Here is a 13,711-nt window from a genome sequence, read left to right on the forward strand (position 1 = left end):
TTGGAATGAACATTGGAGTATGTGTATCTTTTTGAATTATAGTTTTCTCCAGATATATGCCCCAGAGTGGGATTTCTGAATCATACAGTAGTTCTAGTATATTTTCAGCTTTTTAAGGAATTTCTATACTGTTCTCCATAGTGGCTATACCAATTCACAGTATTACCAATAATGTAGGAGGGTTTCCTTTTCTCTACACCCTCTCCAGCCTTTATTATTAGTAGACTTTTGGATGATGGCCACTCTGACCAGTGTGATGTGATACCTCATCGCAGTTCTGTCATGCATTTCTCTGATAATTAGTGATGCTGACCATCATTTCATGTGCCATCATTTCATGGCAATCTGTCTATCTTCTTTGGAGAACTGTCTACTAACGTCTTCTGCCCATTTCTATTTTTTATTTTTATTTATTTGTGTTGCCCATTTCTAAATTGGGTTTTTGGTTTTTTATTTTTATTTTTTTGACATAGAGCTACATTTGTATATTTTGTAGATTAATCCCTTGTCAGTTGCTGCCTTTGCAAATATATTTTCCCTGTTAGTTTTTTATTTTGTTTTTGTTTCCTTTGGTGTGCAAAAGCTTTTAAGTATAATTAAGTTCCCTTTGTTTATTTTTATTTTTTTTTCAGTATTCAAAGACATGGATCAAAAAGGATAGTTCTGCAGTTTATGTCAGAGCTTTTTTTTTTTTTTTTTTTTGCTGTGCCATGCGACTTGTGGGATCCTAGTTCCCTGACCGGGGATTGAACTCAGGCCCACAGCAGTGAAAGTGCCAAGTCTTAACCCTGGACTGCCAGAGAATTCCCTCAAAGTGTGTTCGGCCTATGTTTTCCTCTAAAAGTTTCCATTTAGGTCTTTGGTCCATTTTGAGTATACTTTTGTGTATGGTATCAGAGAATGTCCTAATTTCATTCTTTTACTGTAGCTGTCCAGATTTCCCAGCACCACTTATTGAAGAGGGTTTTCTCCACTGTCCATCCTTGCCTCCTTTGTCATAGGTTAAGTGACCAGAGTTGCATGGAGAGAAGAGCCCACTTTATGTTGTTGAGTCCTCCTACCCCAGATCTGATCTTTCCATCTATTCCCCCAGTTTAAGGCTTTTCTCATTCAAGCAGGGACAGTAAATGTGCAGACAGACGGAGGGGAGGGGGCGTGCAGCAGCTTCAGGAGAGCGGAGGCCACCAGGACGGGGAGAGAGGTTGGCTGCAGTAGAACAGGGACTGGGCCTCTGTCCAGGATGCTGTAACAACGTCCTTAACACATCTGCATGTTCATGTAGTACATATGAGTGCTTCCTATAGAACTATTTTTCTATCTCTCTGAAATATTTTAGTTTAAAAAATATCTAGAAGTTAATCGGTTTTAATAGAAAAGGATTTTATTGCAAATACAGTGACTTCATATTACAGTAGTTTATTCTGATAAACCAAATGACCATACTTTATGTATATTTTGGATATAAAACTATATTTTTTCCCTTTTTTTTTTTTAAACATATCATACACTTTCCAGTGTGATGACATTTCAATGAGGAAAAGATTGCATTCACAATGGATACCATCCTCCCTGAGTCCACAGCCCTAAAATACCAGCACTGTCTAGACTCCCTCGTGGTGGAACAGGCCCTGACAAAAAGGCTTCCTTCCTCTATCCCTTATCGCCAGTTGAAAGTCACAGAAAGTACATTTCTGGAGTGTCTATATCAATCCACCAACGAGAATGCCAGTGACTAAACCCATAGCACTAACAGTGCAATGGTAAAACTATAGAGCCCTGACTTTGCATTTGAATCTCTGTAGCCAAGGTCAGAAGTGCAACATTAAAATTGCTTTATTTTACCATTTACCTTGCTGGGAACCCCATAATCTGTTTTGCTTGTCAGTAGCAAAATTAGGAATGTAACTCTGGAAGTTACCCAAGGACCACTAAAAAAAAAAGTAGTCTTTTCCAACCTGTTTCCCCAGCCTCTGGCACACAGACCTTCATTAAATGCTTGTGAGATAAACAGAATCACAATCCTCGTCTATCCAGGGGTGTACAGCCAGTGAGCCACAATAAGTTACAGCGTCACAGTGGTTTACTTTAAAGATGTTCTTTCAAAACGAACTCCAGGAAGAAAAGCAGTCTACACAGCGAGGGATGCTGTAGCAATCTTGCTGAGCAGTTTGCTGAGAGCTCTAACTTTTTCTTCCAAGAATCGGGACTTTTTCTCAGCACCTCGTTGCTTCTCTTCAGTGACTTGAAGCGCTTTTGTCAGGTGAGCATTTTCCACATAGAGCTCCTTGAGCAGCAGATCAGATCGGGTGTTCTTTTCAAACTGGAGAGGGGAGAAAGCCACCACGTCTTTACTTTACTTACTGCACGTCTAACACAGCCACGCCACGCCACCAGCTCTCCCTTCCTATTCCTCCACACGCGTTCAGACTAGTTTGGGGAACCTTACAAATCAGAGACATGTTAGATGTAATGACAGGTTTTGTTATCCTGGCATGAGAGAGGAAACTGACGAACTATGTGGCAGAGAAAATTTAAGCCAACTTTGTACAAATTGATGTATCACGAAATGAAGAAGACAAGACCCAAATCTGGAGGCCTCCAAAAATCAATGAGGAAACTGTCAAGAGTACCCAAATGATGGCCTTATCTCAGTGCGCTCTGCAGGCCCACCATGCCAGCCGGGACGCACCGAGGCACCTTGGGTGCCACCCACACGACACCGACAGGGGCTTCAGTGATGGGGACACAGGATACACTAGTCAAGATGCAAAGACGCAGGGGTCCTGGCTTTGGGCTTTGAAAGTCCGCGCTGAGGCCACTCACTCAAGTAGCTACCGAGCAGCTCTGCGGGCCAGTGCTGCCCGGCCACGGCCCTGCTCCCACAGGCACGTGTTCTAACAGGAGCCAGCAGAGCGCGCAGTGTCAGGTGGCGTGTTAACAGAGAACCCAGGCGGGGGACACACGGCTGAGCCTGAGGTGCACAGAGACCTGAAAGAAGCATGGAGGACGCGCGGGCGGCTGCCTGACGCAAACCTCCCGGGCAGAGGCCGGCGCATGCGCGGTGGCAGGAACGGCCAGGAGGCCCGTGAGGAAGGCAGGGCCGCCACGCCGGCTGGGCGAGGGGCCGAGGGGAGGGGGCCAGGTCCTGCAGGATCTCGAGGCCACCGGAGAAGCCGCTGTCTACTCTGAGGCAGGCCGCAGCTCCAACGTATCTAAGGAAGACTGCTGCTGCTGAGGGGCTGGCAGAGGAGACGAGGAGCCCAGCTGTCAGGACCCAAAAGACGGGGCGTGGGGTGCGCGATGGGAGCTCTGCTCCGCACCGAGGGCCGCGTTGAAGAGCCAGACGGGCCCCTGGGTGGCCGGGCGGCTGGGAGCAGACAGCTCTGAAGGGGCGCCTGTCAAGGCAGCAGAGAACTCGCTGGGAGCACCGGGCTCCGGAAGGCGGTGCTGAGGAGACCGGAGAGGGGGCGGCAGAAGCGGGGCTGGGCGAGCTGAGCGCACAGCCATTTCTCTGGGACCTTCTGGTCTTACGGGGACACAGCCCAAGTCACAACTGAGAGGAGGGGAGAGGGGCTGGGGTCAGAGCGGAAGGGCCCCCCAGACAGGGAGGGGGGAAAGGCGGCAGTAGGGACAGTCAACCCCTACCCGCCCCCTCCCCCAGCATGTAGGAGCCTCAAGATTTACTTGGGGTTGAGGTTTTACCAAGAGTGACTGGGGGTAGGGGGTCACCAGGAGTCTGATGATTGGGAAGGAAAGTGAGGACCCAGGGACGGAAAAGGTTGGAGGGCGGTGGTGCCGGCAGGGCAGGGGCTACACAGGTGGGAGTGGGGGTCTGGAGCAGGCAGCCTGCGTGGAGTGACTCGAACTGGGGACGCGGCTCAGGGCGCTCCAGGTAAACCACATTCGGTCACTGTGGAACTAAGCATTTCCACAGATGCTCACATTTCACTTCCTGGAGCAGCAAGCAGACCTCATAGGACAGCAAGGCCTCTCTCTCCCCTCTCCCTGCCCTCCTCTCCCCTTCTCAGCACTTCCGCAGGACACAGGGTTCTCTGGGGTCCTGTCTCCCTCATTAGCTACCCGGACGCCCAAAGGAGGCGTCCATCACTCACCTGTTCCTTCAGCTCACCCACTTTCTCTTGGAGGAGCACTTCCATGTTCTTCAGAATCATTTCCACCTCCTCCACCCGCTCTTCTGTTGCTTTCAGCTGCTTTTCATGTGCTTCCTGAATAAGAGGAGGTTAGAGATCAACACCAGAGAAGGCAATGGCACCCCACTCCAGTACTCTTGCCTGGAGAATCCCAGGGACGGGGGAGCCTGGTGGGCTGTCGTTTATGGGGTCGCACAGAGTTGGATACGACTGAAGTGACTTAGCAGCAGCAGCAGTGGCAGAGATCAACACGGTACATTGGCTGAAAATGGTGGAAAAGGACCAAGATGGGGGCGCAAACTGACGCCTCAGGGACAGAAAGATCTGGACGGGATCGCTGGACAGGTGGCAGCTGCCAACAAGAAGCATTAGAACAAATGATGCTGGGTTAATAAGTTGCCTCGTTAATAAAAAAAAAATAAAATAAAAAGAATCATCTCAGGCTTATTTACTTTAGAATGGAAATCAGCTGAAGTGTACAAAATCTGAGTATCTGGCTAACCTTTCATCTATAGGGAGGGATGGTTAGAAATGTCTCACAAGCCACAAAGCTGCACTTCTCACTGTAGTGTGAGCAGATAAGAGACTCTTTGTCCTAGGATTTTAATCCTAAATGACTCAAAGTTGAGTTTCCCCAATCATGGTAGTCTTTCTAGGGGATCTCTGACTAAATTTCCTTTGTCAATAATCTGTCCTAGCTTAAATGTCTCTCCAGCACAACGTGTTTGCATAATGCTATAAGGCTGTTCTTTGTTAGAATTTGTATTTTACAAATGTCAGATTTTACCCACCTTTCCAATCTTGCACAAATTCCTTCCTCAGGAAGGCACCTAGCCCTCTGCCGCTCCTCACCCTCCCACTGACCCATGAACTTTGAGGACCCAAATGTGCTTCCCCAGGCTCGCACTTTGAGGTGCTCACTCACTGATGCCTGAGAGACTGCTCTGAGGTGGGAACCACTGCCACCAGAGGTTGAAAGAAATGGAAGCACAGAGAGTTGAATCACTCACTCAGTTAAACCACTCGGCTCAGGTGGTGGAGCCAGGATCCAGTCCCCCACAGTGCACGCGCTGAGCCACTGTTCTGCTGCCCTTTTAAGGCAGCAGCTCTGTTTCTGCATGTGAGCCTGGCACACAGCAGGGCTCCCCAAGTCCATGCTGTCACTGTGCTGATCTCTTGTCCAACCAGCACCCCACACCCCTTGCTGCTTTGAAACATGCCAAGCATAGCCCACCCCAGGACCTTTGCACCTGCCTACACTCCTGAAAAGCTATCCCTGCCCATCCCTCTCTTGTGGCCCTTCTATCACCACCTTTCAGACCTGGAAGCAGGTCACGTGTGTGGCTGGCTACAGACACACACAGCCCAGAAAACAGGCTGGGGGACTCAGGGTTGGCCGCTCAATGCCCACCAGCTCCCAGCAGAAGCCGGGTCCCGTGGCTTCCATAAACATCCCACATGGTGGGAGGGCTGTGAGGCCATCCTCGCCTTGGCACCAGAAAGCCTACTCGCCCTCCCCATCACCCCCAGCTGGCCCCCGAGCCTGGTCCCTACTCACCTGGGCCTCCTCCTGGAGCCGCCATGCCCCCCACCGCTCCCCTTCCAGCAGCCGCTGCAGCTCAGCCACGCGGACTGCAGGCACGAGCTGTGCCATCTCCTCCCGCAGCTGCTGTACCCGCTGGGTGTGCTGCGACTGGGCCAGCTGCAGCCTCTGGGTGGCTCCATACAGCTGCCGGGGAAAAGGCACAGCAGTTGTGCGGTGACTGCCCAGAACTAAAGGGTCACCACCAGACACAGAAAACTGCATTTCTACCTGGTAGGCACCCCACAAGGGAAGGGTGTGTCCAGCAGAGCCCACAATTTCTAAAGAGTCCATTTATCTGATGCCCACACTCCATTTCCTGGTAGTTCAGACGGTAAAGAATCCGCCTGCAATGCAGGAGACACAGGATACGTGGATTTGGTCCCTGTGTTGGGAAGATCCCCTGGAGAACGGCATGGCAACCCACTCGAATATTCTTGCCTGGAGAATACCAGGGACAAAGGGCTTGGCAAGATAAAGTCCATGGGGTTGCAAAGAATCAGATGGGACTGAGCGACTAACACAGAGTCCATTCAGGGGCGCTTCTGCACCCTGAGAGCCTGGAAGGCCTGCCTGTAGCCCTCCCTGTGACCTCGTACCGGATCCTGGGAGGATCAAGTTATTCTGTCCTGTTTATCCCCTGGGTTCTTTGCTGGGTTTAATTCCTTCAATAATGGGACTCACACCAGCAGCATAGAGCAGCCTCCCTCTAAATGTAGAGCTCATGCTCCTGAGACGGGCTGTGGCCAGGGCCCCGGAGGTGGTTGCACAGCATCTGGAGAGGTGTGGATGTGGACGGACTCGGCCACCTGCTTCCTGGGCACAGAACCCATGGGATCGCTGGCACCAGGCTGCCCAGAGCCTGGCCACTTTCCCTGAATGGAGCGCCTGGGAGGCCATCTAAACACCATTTACACCACGGGCTCCGGCGGCCTCGTCTGGAGCACACAGACCTGTCCTCTGAGACCCCGTGGACGGGAGAGGTGGCGGCTCCACCAGGGGCCCTGCTGAGGGCAGGCAGGGGAGGAGGGCACTGGCCATCCTGGCCGGGCAGGGGTGAAACTGTGAGCCACAGCCCTACTCCCTCACTGGCCTGTGTCACCCGTGTCTGAGGGGCCACCCTGGGCAGTTTCCCCAGACAGACCCCCAGAAGCACACCACACACACAGGTCCAGCGGAGCAGCTGCCACGCTCCTGGGATGAAGAGAGGGGAGGAAAGTTCTCACACACCCTCCACCAGACGTAGCCACCTCCCTGTGGCTTTAGAGCTTCGGATGATCACTATGCAGTCACTCCTGCCCAGGTCTGAGTCCCACACACCTGCCTGGGTGCCTTGTTGCCTCCTGCAGCGATGCTCTGCTTAGCCCTGAAGCCTGACCACAGGCCTCACCGTCCACTCTCCTAGGCCAGGCAGTATTCAGCACGGCCCAGCTGAGTGCCCCTGAGGCCCTCCTTGTAAAACAAGGTGTGGGTGGAGAGTGGGCCTGCTCCGGAGAGCCCTGCTCGACCACCACGTGAGAAGGCAGGATGTCCCCAGAAGAGAAGTGGGGCCCCTGCAGCCAGGAAGCCAGGGCCTCCGTGTTCTGGGTGCTGGGGTGGGGCAGTGAGCCCCTCAGACGATGGCGGACCTCTCCACCCTGAATCCAGGCTGGCCCGGCCAAATGTGGGGCAGTGATGCTAAGGAAACCCCTGGCGCAGTGCTCAGCAGCCTGGATGCTTGTCTGCCCTTCCTGGGTGCTTGGTTGCCACGCAACAAGGACCCGATGCCACAGAGGGCAGTGCAGGTGCCCCCGCCCACAGCACCCTGGGATGCCGGCCCTGTAAGCTGCCCTCTCTGTTGCCTGGCTCCCTGCTGGCCCTGTGACCTCAGGACCATTCCCTCCTCACGGCTCTGGATGCACCCTCACCTCTGCACCCCTGATGGTCTTTAGATGCCTTGTAAGTGCCTTACTTCTCTCTGCACACTTTCATCCAGGTGTGTTTCGGGGGGTCCTCATCTAACTCACCAAAGGTGACACCAGCTGCCTCACAGCAGCTGCTCCTGCCTGTGACAGCGGCTGAGTGCTGGGCATCCCCCAACCCCAGCAGGCATGGAAGCCTCCGGCAGCCCAGTCCTGCTGCCCATGGGTGGATCTGTCTTCTCCACCTCAAAGGCTCAAACCAGTCCAGCAATTTCTCAAGGTTCCTTTTGCACTACAAACAGGGAAGGGGGCCCCAGTACACAGAGACACCTTGGAGAAAGTGCCTGCTGACAGTGGGGGGCTGGGCCCACAGGGGTCTGCCAGCCCCTCCTAAGACCCTGGACAGGGAGGGGTCCCACATGCAGACAGACCCTTCTGCAACCTGGGCCATCTGAGAAGTGACCTCTCACACCAGGTGTCCACAGCTAAGTCCAGGGGTCAGACCAGGGGCCAGGTGGGGAACCTGGTGCCAGGCTGAGCAGAGACACGAGGCTTAGAGACCCTCTCTCACAGCCCCTTCCCCCTGCAGACCCTGGCTCTCCAAGCGCACCCCATGTCTGAGTCCACCAGGGCCTGAGGCCCTCAGGGCACCTCACACCATCAGCTCCCTCCTCTCCTCCTGCTCGAGCTCCTCGGAAGAACCAGCCCTGCGTCCCAGCACCTCACTCTGGCAGGCACCCCCACCCCTCCTGGGCCCACTCTGCTCACATCTGTGTGTCCCAGCCCGTGAGCTCCCTGCCTCCCCGCTGCTGCATCTCTGAGCCTGGCAGGCATCAGACAAGTGCAGGGCAGGGCATTGGCAGCACTGCCACACACATGAACAGGCATGTGACACCCGGGCTCCACCAGGGCAAGCAGCTGGTCCCCTCGGGGGCTGCTCCGCCAGCGGCCTGGACCTCGGAGGCCACCTTCCGTGTTCCCTGGCTCCTCCACCTGCAGAGGGCACACCCAGAGGTGCTGCTATGCCTGCCTGCCCTCGTGAGGGAACAGGCACAGCCCTTCACACGGTTCACTCGCATTCCACCTGACCCTGGACGGGGCCTGACTGAATCCTCGGCCTGGAGGGCGCCCCCTAGCTGTGTGGCCTCAGCCAGCCCCGTGAAGCCCTTGGCCGGACTAGTCCCGTGCAGGCTGTCAGAGGCGAGGCTGACTCCCCTCAGCCTGGGACCACCATGCACACTCACCTGGTTCCGACTCTCTTCAAGGGCCTCTCTCAGCTGTGACTGTGCCAGTCTCAGGCTCTGACGGTCCCGAGTCACTCGGTCAAGTTCAAGTTCAAGTTTTTGGATTTGGTTACCCTGTTGTTAAATATCGGTTTCACAAGTATAAGAAGAACACTAGCAACGTGATACGTGCTTAATGCAGAAACTTCAGAAAAGCAAGAATTACAAAATTTAAGTCAGCAGTGACCACAGCACACCCGACATGCTGTATCTCCTGGCCCTTCCTCCACACACACACACATGCTGCCACCACGACATCGTGGGCCATGCTTTCTCTTTTATAACGTCCAGAGCATTAGACACTATTCAAAAATGTGGTTTTTAATGGCGGCACCATAATTTACTGACTTAGTCAATACGGTTGATGATTCAAAGCTGATTCCAATTCTGTTGTGCTATTATAAACACCAGAGCAATGAAAATATGTTCATCTAAGTCCATACACAATGTTCAGTAAAGTTCCCACAGCAGAATCATGAAGTCAGAGCACACCAACGTTCTTGACCACTCTTGATGTATGTTTTGCCTAATGGCCTCTGGAGAGGTCACCCCAATTTAGGCTCCTATCATCAGGATTTAATTCCTTTCTGCTACTTTCTCTAGAGGTACCAGGCTTTGCAAAAGCTGCTAGAAGTTCACACATTTGTCAGGGCTTGCTTGTGAAGCCCCTTGCTTTATTACCTGCAGGCACGTCAGGGCTGTCCCTGGTCTGTTTTAGGCCGGGCTGCCTGCCCCTCCCTGCCCTGCCCGCCATTCACCTGCAGCTCCTCCCGGAGCTCGGCCTCCTCCAGTCTGTGTGTCAGCAGCTGGACGGTGACGGGACTCTTCTCGCTTTGGGTCTGGTGGGTAGAGGCCTCCTCTCTGAGCTGCAGGACCCTGTGGTTGAGCTGGGACAGTTCATCCCTACACTTCTGACTCTGGAACAAACAGGGAGAAAACACAGGTAGGAAAGTTACTTTTTTAAGCCAGCAGCATCCCAGGGGTCCTCAACCAGGGACACTCTTCTCCCCAGGGGATGCTTGGCAATCTTTGGAGACCATTTTGGTCATCACAGCTGGGGGTGGGGTTGCTATTAGCAACTAGTGGGTGAGGCACTCGCTCAGTGTCCCCAGAGTGACGGGCTCTCAGGCCACCAGGTGGAGGATGAACTGTGATCAATCCCCCAAGAAATAAATGCTGGGCACCAGGAGCACTCACATCCCATCAACATCCCATCACTGCTCTGGAGAACTGGCATGCTTTTCTCGTTTCTCCCACAGTTATTTCTGACATTATCTTATACAAGTTGAAGAAAAAAAAAAACCCAGAACCCTAGCTAAACCTGAGGCACATGATTCTCTTTAAAAATCTGATCACTGTCATTAAACACAGCACACTGATGAAATGACCCACTTTGCAGACAGTGGATGCTGGACGCTGGCGGTGCGGCCTGGGATAAATGGCAGCCAGCAGGCGACACAAGGAAGCTCGTTATCGCCAACCGTGTGTCACACGCCTTCACACAAACCATGTTTTGCTCCTCTGCTTTTCCCTAGCAATTGCTCCGGAGGCTGAGGGTCTGAAGCCCTCTGTGCCTCGGAGCAGGGTTCATGCACAGCTAGGCGGATGCATCACTGTCGCCCCAGGGTGGCTGTTCCCACCGTATCAGCCAGGCTCGGGGAGGCAGGCAGCGGTGGGAAGAGGCAGATGGGAACTGCGGGTGTCTCCAGGGTACAGCAGGAGTCTGGGAAACCAGAGGTGACAAACGCACTCCCAGAGTGAGTGGGCGCTCAGCAAGGACACAAGGTCGGCAGGTGAAAACCTACTACGCTTCTATGTCCTGACAGTGAATGTGCAGAGACCCACGAGAAAAACAAAACGCCATTTCCGCTCTGGCCTGGAAAGAGCTTGGAAGTCGTCACTCCCACCCTCCCAGCAAGAACAAAGAAAAAGCTGAGTAACTGAAAGTCAACAACTCTTCTCAGGCCCATCAGAGAACTGAAGTCACAGGGCAAACCAATGCTCTGAAAACCAGCAAGAAAGACAGGCGAAGAGCGTCACAGCTCACCAGGAGCCAGAGGCTGGAGGCCTGAACAAGGTGGCTGCTGTGGGTAGAACCGGGTCCACAAAGTCACCAGTCTGGGGACAAGGCTGCTGGCAGGTAATTCAGGTTAAATGTGCTCGCAAGGTGGGGTCCTAATCCAATGGGACAGTGACTTTATAAGAAGACACAGTGAGAGGGGCTCCCCACAAGCCTGGAAGAGCCTCACGGGAACCAGGCCGGCCCCGCCTTGACCGTGGCCTTGAGAACCTTGGGACAATAAACCCTGTAGTTGAAGCCGCCTGCTTGTGGCGTCTGTATGAGCCTGAGTAGACTAGGACCGCGCCTGTTTTGAAGTACACAGAGCGTTCTGCTCTCTGCCCTCGAGGGAAACCTCCTTCTTTACCAGGCCTGAACCAGCGAGGGGATAGCCAAGTGGAGCCCCCGCCAGCTGTTCTGACCCAGTGTCACTCACTCCTGGACGGGCTAAAGTAAGAGTGACAACACCAAGTGTGGACAGGGATGTGGGGCAACTGGACCTGGCAGACGCCGCTGGCGGGAACATTAACTCTTAGTAGCTGCTCTGGAAAACAGCTGGGCAATTTCATATAAAACCAGACATGTAGCTGCCGTACAGATGAGTAATTGTCTCCTGGGCATCTATCCCGTGAAATGAAGACCATCCACACAAAGACCTGCCTAGGAACGTTCATTGCAGCTTCTGTGACGGCCCAAAACTGGAATCAGCCCAGCCATCCTTTAAAAGGTGAGCATTAAGACAAGCTGGTTCCAAATTGGGAAAGGAGTACGTCAAGGCTGTATATTGTCACCCTGCTTGTTTAATTTACATGCAGAGTACATCATGCAAAATGCCAGGCTGGATGAAGCACAAGCTGGAATCAAGATTGCCGGGAGAAACATCAATAACCTCAGATACGCTGATGACACCACCCTTATGGCAGAAGGCAAAGAGGAACTGAAGAGCCTCTTGATGAAAGTGAAAGAGAATGAAACAGTTGGCTTAAAACTCAACATTCAAAAAACTAAGATCATGGCATCCGGTCCCATCAGTTCATGGCAAATAGATGGGAAAACAATGGAAACAGTCACAGACTTTATTTTCTTGGGCTCCAAAATCACTGCAGATGGTAACTGTAGCCACGAAATTAAAAGGCGCCTGCTCCTTGGAAGAAAAGCTATGACCAACCAAGATAGCATGTTAAAAAACTGACAAAGGTCCATCTAGTCAAAGCTATGGTTTTTCTAGTAGTCATGTATGGATGTGAGAGTTGGACCATAAACAAAGTTAAGTGCCGAAGAATTGATGCTTTTGAACTGTGGTGTTGGAAAAGACTCTTGAGGGTCCCTTGGACTGCAAGGTGCAGACACCAACGAGTCCATCCTAAAGGAAATCAGTCCTGAATATTCATTGGAAGGGCTGATGCTGAAGCTGAAACTCCAATACTTTGGCCACCTGATGTGAAGAACTGACTCATTGGAAAAGACCCTGATGCTGGGAAAGAATGAAGGCAGGAGCAGAAGGGGACGACAGAGGATGAGATGGGGGGAAGGCATCACCGACGCGATGGACATGAGTCTGAGCAAGCTCCAGGAGTTGGTGATGGACAGGGGAGCCTGGCACGCCGCAGTCCATAGGGTCGCAGAGTCGGACACGACTGAGAGACTGAACTGAACTGAAAACAAGCTGTGGGACGTTAACGCCTTGGAATGCCATCCAGTGGCAGGAAGAAACTACTGTGGACACGCAGCAGGGAGCCGTGGTATGTGGAGAGGCAGTCCCAGAGAGCTCATTTGGGATGGCTCCTTGTGTGTCACTGGAGAAATGGTACAAGTTTGGCTGTCCTCTGTCACTTTCATCAGGAGGCTCTTCAGTTCCTCTTTGTTTTCTGCCGTAAGGGTGCTGTTGGGGCTGAGATAGGTGGGCAGAAAGACAGATGGCGGATGTCGCTGTGAATGAACAATATGAAGGACCTAGTGGCGCTGCAGCTGGGTTGTGGAGACATGAACCTGCACAGGGAATAAAACCGTGTAGACCTGACACCACACGAGAGCATAAGCAAAGCTGCGGGAGCACGTGGACTTTCTGGGTGGTCCCGTGGTTAAGAACCTGCCTTCCGAGGCAGGACACTCGGGTTCCATCCCTGGTTGGGGAACTAAGATGCCACGTGCCGTGGGGCAACGAAGCCCCTCCCCCAAGAAAAAGAACACCACCACCCCCCCCCCCGCAAAAAAAAAACTGGGGAAGTAAGACCTACGGATGCATCAATGTCAACAGCTTGACTGTGATGCTCATTAAGGGCTGACTTGCGCCCCCTCACACCCCAATTCAATGTTGAAGCCCAAACCTCCAATCCTGTACAGAGGGACTGCAGTTGGAGACGGGGTCTTGAAAGAGGTGATTAAGGTAAAACGAGGTCGTATGAATGCAGTATGATGGTGCCCTAATAAGAGATGATGACACAGACGCATCTGAAGGAGGACCATGTGAAGACACAGGCAGGACAGTTGTGTACAAACCAGAGAGAGGCCTCAGAAGAAACCAGCCCCGCCCTGACCTGAACTTCTAACTCCGAGCACTGTGAGGAAATAAACTTGGTTGTGTAAGCCCCTCAGTCTGCGGTGCTTTGCTATGGCAGCCCTAGCATACTAACACAGACACTATACTAAAGTTTAATAAAATGTGGTCCCTGGGGAAACTGGACAGAGTGTATTCCTCTGTAATATATGTCTTACAACCACATGTGAGCCTGCAA

General features: G+C 52.7%; 1 protein-coding gene across 1 annotated transcript in view; it reads right to left on the reverse strand.

Annotated features, from left to right (window-relative positions):
- Positions 1-1,365: 1,365 nt before the first annotated feature.
- The window catches only part of NINL (ninein like), a 98,294-nt gene continuing 85,948 nt past the window's right edge, over positions 1,366-13,711 (reverse strand). Inside the window, 5 exon segments of the mRNA XM_070382043.1 lie at positions 1,366-2,320; positions 4,113-4,226; positions 5,710-5,880; positions 8,879-8,992; positions 9,676-9,834. Coding sequence (XP_070238144.1) covers positions 2,129-2,320; positions 4,113-4,226; positions 5,710-5,880; positions 8,879-8,992; positions 9,676-9,834 — 750 coding nt within the window. The 3' untranslated portion in view covers positions 1,366-2,128.

This window comes from Bos mutus, chromosome 13, assembly GCF_027580195.1.
Source record: "Bos mutus isolate GX-2022 chromosome 13, NWIPB_WYAK_1.1, whole genome shotgun sequence".
In the NCBI taxonomy this organism is placed as follows: Eukaryota; Metazoa; Chordata; class Mammalia; order Artiodactyla; family Bovidae; genus Bos; species Bos mutus.